General features: G+C 39.6%; 1 protein-coding gene across 1 annotated transcript; it reads left to right on the top strand.

Annotated features, from left to right (window-relative positions):
* Positions 1-511: 511 nt before the first annotated feature.
* Positions 512-4,793, top strand: LOC118797351 (alpha-amylase-like). Its single transcript, XM_036556683.1, has 10 exons — positions 512-719; positions 1,034-1,180; positions 2,270-2,467; positions 2,550-2,780; positions 3,523-3,656; positions 3,745-3,867; positions 3,972-4,071; positions 4,147-4,268; positions 4,358-4,483; positions 4,568-4,793. Exons 1-10 carry the CDS (start codon positions 546-548, stop codon positions 4,755-4,757), a joined length of 1,545 nt encoding a protein of 514 aa, XP_036412576.1. The 5' UTR covers positions 512-545; the 3' UTR covers positions 4,758-4,793.
* Positions 4,794-8,316: the final 3,523 nt, after the last annotated feature.

Consider the following 8,316-nt stretch of genomic DNA (forward strand, 5'->3'; position numbering starts at 1 on the left):
TAGATATGTGTAACTTTATTTCCTTTCAGCTACCATTTTTGCTTACTGCTCAAAGGGAAAACATTATCATGATTGCAGAATAGGAGTTCTGGGAATTAGGCCTAATTTAATAACCAGAGACTTAAAATAAACAAGAAAAAGAAAGGAGTTTTGAACACACTCTTACAATGTGTAAACAAAACTGTAGTGTTGAATGTGTTTTTGTGTGGTTTGACTGAGTTGGAGACAGTTTTACACACTTCTAATGAAAAATAATACGTAGGTCAGATAAGCACATTAATATAGTATATATGAAGGTAACATTATTTCATGTGATTCAGGAAAAAATTATCCTTCCATTCTTCAAAAATAGAAGTTACAGAATATTTGGAAGGCTGAGGTGTTTTCATGTGAGAAAGTCCTGTTGATTAGCAGGTGTCTTACTTGGACATATTACAGTTAAAATATTAACCTCTCTATCAGAGCACATCCTGGGTGGCACTGAGACAGTAACACTGTGTATATATACTGGAGCTGAACATTCGAGTGTTCTACTTCTCAACCAGATGAAGATGAAGCTTCTCATTTTGGCAGCACTGCTTGGTCTGAGCTCTGCTCAGTTCGACCCTCATATGAAAAATGGAAGAACTTCCATGGTCCACCTGTTTGAATGGCGCTGGGCTGATATTGCAGCAGAGTGTGAGAGATATCTGGCACCCAATGGCTTCGGTGGAGTTCAGGTACGTGTAAATAGATAGAAAGTAGATTTTTAAAATGTATTTTTCAAAGTTTAAGAGCAGGGATGGAAAACTCCAGTCTGAAGGAGCCAAAGACCAGCAGAGATGAGCTATTTTCCTGCATTAACACACCTGCTAAACCTGTCATACCTAAATGCTAATTAACTAATGAGCAGAATGAGGTGTAGTAGAGCAGGAAAATTGCCAAACTGTGCAGAATTCTGGCCTTCCAGGATCTTCTTTAATGAATATCTGTGAATAGTAAGTCATATGATGACCCTGTTCAGCAGGTCAAACAGTGTAATTCCATCTTGCAGATCTCCCCTCCAAGTGAGAGCATTGTTGTCACCAACCCTTCACATCCTTGGTGGCAGAGATATCAGCCAATCAGCTACAATCTGTGCTCCAGATCAGGAAATGAGAACGAGCTGAAGGACATGATCACCAGATGCAACAATGTTGGGGTAAAAACTGGATGTTTTTGTTCTCCCAGTGAATGATTCACCAATTTACTTATCATGTCAGTTCAAATTACAACAGAATTGCAACTTCAGAGCTTCAATGAGAAACAATGCAAAATTTTGCTTGCTGCTTTGACTGCAGCAAAAAGCTGACAGCTCAGCGCTGGTTGCCCCTTCATGTATTGCACAGTAGTAAGTGGTTATTTTATTTTCATGATGTGGTTATGATGGAGCTCTCTGAAAAACGTTTATCTGCAAGATCTTAATGCCTTAAATGTCAGGAAGCACAACGAAAAACAAAAGACTTTTATTTTGACATGCTTTTACAAAAGAGCGCCCAGTGTAATGCATCATAAAGAAGACCCCATGTGACCTTCATGGTGCAGAGCCAAAGTCACAAATTAAGAAAAATTATTAGATTTTTGAATCATTTTTATAAAGATTCAGTTTCCCATGCCAAGTGTTCTGACCTCAGGTGAACCATAGAAATGTGGAATTATTAAAAGAATGGTTATTTATTTGAAAATAAGTAAATATAAATACAAGTTGACAAAGACAAAGGTTTCTACAAGTCTTTAAGTAGATGCCTGTTTAATCTGAAATTAGTCTGAAAAGTCAGGCAGCTCAACCAGTCAGTCAGATGGAGCAACCAGACCAGGACAGTTTATGACTGAAATAGAAAATTAAAAGAGTTGACAATACTCACTATATTTAAGATAGAAAATGCACAGAGATATAAATACAAATATATTGTATGTAAAAAATGGACATCATTATAATTTTTGAAAACCTCATGTGTAATTGATCAAAAAATATGGGTATTTTTATGAAGATGCACATATATAAATATGTAGAAATGTCTGTGTTCATGTGTATGGATGTATGAGTGTGTGCATGTATATATGTGCATGTGTACACCAAAATCTCTTTGATTTATTGTGTTTGTCTTTTTTTTCTATGTCAACTTTGTTGCCTTGACATATGAACTGTTGGTGGGAGGACGAGGGAGCATTTATTATTTGCATATGCTCCCACTGTGCATGTCGTTTTCTGCAACTTCAGTAAAATTGTTTTCAATCATTGATTGTGTAGGTGAACATCTATGTGGACGCTGTGATCAACCACATGTGTGGATCTGGTGGTGGAGCGGGCACACACTCCAGCTGTGGCTCATACTTCAACGCCAACACAAAAGACTTCCCTTCAGTTCCTTACTCAGCCTGGGACTTCAATGATGGAAAATGCAACACAGGCAGTGGAGAAATCGAGAACTATAACGATGTTAACCAAGTAAGTAAATGCGTCTCAAACTGTAACTTGCCTGCTGAATTTTCTTTGACGCCTAATTTTTGAACTGTTTTAATGATGACAGGTGAGAAACTGTCGTCTGGTTGGTCTTCTGGACCTGGCCTTGGAGAAGGACTATGTGCGCGGTAAGGTGGCTGATTACATGAACAAGCTTATCGACATGGGTGTTGCTGGGTTCAGAGTGGACGCCTGCAAGCACATGTGGCCTGGTGACCTTAGCGCAGTTTATGGACGTCTCAAAACTCTCAACACCAAATGGTTCTCTTCTGGCGCCAAACCCTTCATCTTCCAAGAGGTTCAAATATATTTTACTTACTTTTCTAAAAACGTTTTTTTGCCATTCTCAAGACTACATTGCTAAAAAGGTGAGCGCTAAAATGCAAGAAATAATCACTGAATGTGAGGATAAACTTAATCCTTGTGAAATTATCTGACCATGTGGCAAGAAAGAAGGACTCCACTCTAGAAATAAGTGTTCAAAGGTTTGAAATGAGTAGAGAATGCAGATTTTTAGTTCAAATGACTCAAAATCAGACCTGAATATTCGTAAAATAAAAAATTCTTCATTTTGTATTTGTGCATTCTGTACTTCAGCACACTGAATAAAGTAGGATAGGGAAGAGGAATAATCAGCAATTTAAGTGGAAATGACTGTGGATGATCCTGCTGTAACCAAAATAAGTTGAAAGCAGGTCTAATATAAAACTAGTCCTTAATCTCAGAGCATATATCTTAAAACAGGAAACAGATTTTACTGACATCACAACCTGCACTGCAAAACAAACTTGCCTCAACATTTACTGCTACTACTGAACAAAGAAAGAGACTAAGAGAGACTGAGGGAGAGATAACGAGTAAAAATCCAAAGAGAGAAACTTGTTAATACCTTTTAACACAAGATAATAAATGTCATATTTCCAGATCTAAGCTTTTATGTATTTGAAATTTGCAGTGTACCTTTTTATAATAATTTATTTCATTTACCTTTCTCTATGTTCTTGAACCTTAATATTACCTTAACTGGAAAACTGTTGCAGGTCATTGATCTCGGTGGTGAGCCCATCAAAGCATCTGAATACACTGGACTGGGAAGGGTGACTGAGTTCAAGTATGGTGCCAAGCTGGGTAACGTTATCCGCAAATGGAACGGAGAAAAACTGAGCTACTTGTCGTAAGTTAATGCAGTGACTATTTCTTGTCAAGTTCTCCGTTTATTTTATTTGCTAAGTTAATCTGACCATCTTGCTTCTTCTTTCCAGTAACTGGGGTGAGGGCTGGGGTATCATGCCCACTGGTAAGGCCCTGGCATTTGTTGACAACCACGATAATCAGAGAGGCCACGGAGCTGGAGGTGCATCTATTGTGACATTCTGGGATTCCAGGTATTAGAGGTTACAACACATATCAGTGACACTAGCATGTGTTTGATTGTACACTGTATGACCATTTACAGTATTTGAGCAATGAAAACTCTCTTTCTTTCAAGGCTTTATAAGATGGCTGTTGGTCTGATGTTGGCCCACCCCTACGGCGTTACCAGAGTGATGTCCAGTTACCGTTGGACCCGCAACATTGTCAATGGACAGGTACATGGAGTTTCTCCCATTGTTCATTGTACAAACGTCTTGTTTTCTAATGTCTTTAATTCTTTGCTTTCTCAGGATCAGAATGACTGGATTGGACCACCCAGCAATGGAGATGGCTCAACCAAGCCTGTGACTATCAACGCAGACTCTACCTGTGGGAACGGCTGGGTCTGTGAGCATAGATGGCGTCAGATCAAGTGAGTGCCTTCTGTTTTCAAATCTTCTAATAGACAGTTTTAACTGCTTACACTGGTAAAGATAACTCCCAATTACACAATCTCCACAGAAACATGGTGATTTTCCGAAATGTGGTCAATGGACAGACTTTATCCAACTGGTGGAGCAATGGTGGTAACCAGATTGCTTTCAGCCGTGGCAGCCGTGGTTTTATCGTCATCAATAATGATGACTGGTAAGGCACTCATTCACAAAGTGAAGTACTAAAAAACCTAAATTAAGTGGTTTTTGTTGTATGAATTATAACGTTTAATTTCAGGGCCCTGGATGCAACTCTGAACACTGGTTTGCCTGGAGGAACCTACTGCGATGTGATCTCTGGCCAGAAGGAGGGAAGCAAATGCACTGGAAAACAGGTGCAGGTTGGAGGAGATGGACGTGCCTATTTCAAAATCAGCAACTCAGAAGAAGATCCATTTATCGCTATCCATGCTGACTCTAAACTGTAAATTAATGCATCATATAGAATAAAGAAACTGCATGTACACTCTTTCCAGTTTTCTTTTTTGGGGATGTGGAGGTGGGGGGATTTACCTAAATGTCCTCCCAGTCAACAGATTCCAAATATTGTCTGAATGGTACAGATCCCAGACGAGTCCCCAAATATTACTATCCTGAATTCTTCTGCAAGACTTTGGTGTGAGAAAACAAAAGGAACAAGAGCATGTTGACAATTACTACATGCATTGTGCATGGATAAATCTTCATCTGCAAACTTGTAAACACAATCATCCTATATAAAAGAGAACTGTTTATAAAGAAGACCATTTAGGGAAGATGGGAGTGAACAGCACTGAAGAACATTCTCACAAATCACAACCAACAACACAAAACAAAAAAAACTTACTTTTAATATTCAGGAAAAAAATAAAAATGGCAGTAGTGGACTGACCTCCTGCTTCCTTGCCATTAAGATGCTTCTCTGCTTAGCTCTGCTATCTTTTATTTCTCCTCTTTAAGTTTATGTTGTTTTTTCATGCTATGGTGTTTGATCTCCAGATATATGTACAAATGTATTGCTATTGACACATGAATTATAAAAGTTACTGCTGGCTACCAAAGTAGAAACTTACAAAATGCCTCTTCAGGTTTTAGAAGACATGGGCTCTAAGAATTGTTACAGAATTCTACAAAAAAATGGCAGTGTTAGAAGTGACTTTTTGGAGCTTGTTATCAGAGTTTAAGGACTGGCATCCCTGCGTTTAATGAGGAGTAACACGTAGGAGTTTTAGCAGGCGACACCAGGGGAGAGGGCTTAACAGAGCAGCAAGCAGTGGAGACATTAATGTGAGTGCAGCTGTCAGAAAGGAGCATTGGGTCTATTTTAGAGCTAAACCCAAACACACTGCTACTTATACCTCTGTAGTCTCACCCTCCACTCCTGCTAGCACACTCTATCACACTAATGTGAATTGCTGCTCAGAAACCACTGCACAAAGCCAGAACAGAATATTGGTCCCAGTCACTCTATTTGCAGAACAGATTTCACCCACTGCAAGACCTCAGTGAGTGTCCTAAGGGCAGTGATCATAATGTAGAAAGAACCGGAAGTGTCAGTGGGTCAGAGCACCCTGGTAAAGCTACTGGGCAGACACCCTTAGTTTCAAGGATGACTGTTTATGGTGTAAAAACCACAACTCATAGTTCGATGTGAGTCATATATTACAGTCTCTGAGCTAAATGAAAATTTTCCTACATTCCTGGGTCAGATACACGGCAGTGAAGCGGATTGTTCAGGTAGTCAAGAATGACACAATTAAGCAGAAGTCTAAAGCATTAAAAAGTAAATTAACAATCTTTTTAACATACTCAGAAAGCTAAATGTGCAGTTATCTATTAGTGCTCCTCTGCCTGCAGCGAGAAGTAAAATGTTCTCAAGGCTACTTGGATTAAACAACTGGCTACATAAAAGCTGAAGGACAAATGCACTGACCTTTATTGACAACTTTAATCTGTTTTTTGGGAAGAGAGAATTTTTTCAGCAAGATGAACTGCACATCAACAAGAGAGGAAACAAATCTCTGACAGAGAACCTCGTTTTCTCCATCTGCAACTTATCCACCCCATTGGTTGGAGACACATCAGCACTAACATCCAAGGACTCTGTCATAATTCCAGAGCCACAACTTCTTCCCCCACTGAGGGAAGACACCAAAACCACACAAGCAATCCACACCATCCTCCATCTCCACCACCTCCTCACCCCATCTGAACTTCCCACCAATAATGGAGTAGCTGGTTTCAGCTGGGACAAGGCTGCCACTTTCCCTGTCAGCCAGCACTCAGGTTCAGTGAAAAATTAGCCCAGTTTATCCTCCACCCTCAAATAATGCCTCAGGGACCCAACAGCCCTCCTCCTTCATCACATTCACCCATCAAGAAGTGTGTGCACCAGTAATCTCTCCCATTCCAGTACTTATCAGAAACAGAAACAACAGGGAGTAGATGTCAGATAATGTGAATTTATTCAACCTGCAGTATGTAAAATGTGAGTCACAGCTTCGGGAGCACAGGTTAAGTTAGCTCTTCTCAATATTAGATCTCTCACAAACATGTTATATTTGATTAATGAGTTTATTATAGCACATGGGCTTGAGTTTATGATTTTAACAGAAACATGGTTATCTGAATGTATTGAAACCATATTGATTGAGTTGGCTCCACCAAACTTTGATTTAGTAAATGTCTTACATGCTGGCAATAAAGCTGAGAGTGTAGCTGCTCTTTTTGAATGCATCCTTTGAGTATCTCTGTGTAGTTTTGAAAGGGGCATTAGAAATATTACAAGTAATATTCTACAGGCCTCTGGAGTATAATGCCAGTGTTATTGACGAATTTACAGATATGTTAGCCTTCATTTCCACTGATTTTGATAATCTTGTCATTGCTGGTGATTTTAACATACATATTGACATTTCCACTGACAATTATGTCTAGGAACTCTGTGCTACACTGGACTGTTTTTGACACTTTTGGGAGCACACACTGTCATGGTCACACTCTGGATGGATCTTAAAGGATTTGAACATATCAGCCACTGTTAAGGATGTCGCTTTGTCAGATCATTACTGTTTTCTTTGAAATGTGGACCTCACTAGATATCAGGACCACACACATTTGCTTTAAGAAAAGGTTTATAAATGACAGCACAGCTGCACTTTGCATGAGCAAAATGTGCTCTGCACCATGCAAACTGACTGACTCTGTTAAAGCTTTGCTGAATAGTTTTATGGATGAGAATGCACAACAGAAAGCACCATGGAGGAACGCTCCAAGACTCCAAAAGAGAGAATGTAGGAACACTAAGGGCAGATGGCATAAAAACAAGCCTTAGGTCCAAAAGATAGGCTGCATGATTACAACACAATGATGTGCAAAGCTGTTGGGTTACCGGTGGCAGTATGTGGCTTCTTCGATTCATAGCTCACTCTCTGACAAAACTAAATGAAGCAGTGTTTCTGAAATGTTAATTCTGAAGAATGATTGTTAGTGTTAGCCAGTAGCCAACATTAGCATTTGTTTGGTTTTATCAATTACTACATGCTCTAAAAGTGCACAGGCTGGACCAGTGGTCAACTCTGGTTCTGGAGAGCTACCTTCCTGCAGAGTTCCAAACTGCATCCAGTAAGCTGCCCTGCCCTTACATGAAGCCAGTTCATCAGATCCAGCCAATCTCTGGAAGAGGTTAATTAGCTGGAGCAGGTGTGGCAAATTGTGGTCGGAACTAAGCTCTGCAGGAAATTGGCTGGGTTGGAGACTACTGGGCTAGAGGAATTTGGGGGTTTAGATGGGACATATCTTTGTTAGAGGTGGATTTCACCACAAGGCAGTACCAAAAAAATTAAGAAGTTGTCCCCAGATGTGTATTACCATTATGAGATCACATCTGGCCAGGTGAGACTACCTTAACAGTAGTTTGCTGTAAAATGGTAAGGTAAAGTCTTATAGTTGTATAGCCCTGCTTATAGGTGCCAACTATTTTGAAACAAATATGAAATATACAATTTA

The sequence above is a fragment of the Colossoma macropomum genome, unplaced genomic scaffold (assembly GCF_904425465.1).
Source record: "Colossoma macropomum unplaced genomic scaffold, Colossoma_macropomum, whole genome shotgun sequence".
Taxonomy (NCBI): Eukaryota; Metazoa; Chordata; class Actinopteri; order Characiformes; family Serrasalmidae; genus Colossoma; species Colossoma macropomum.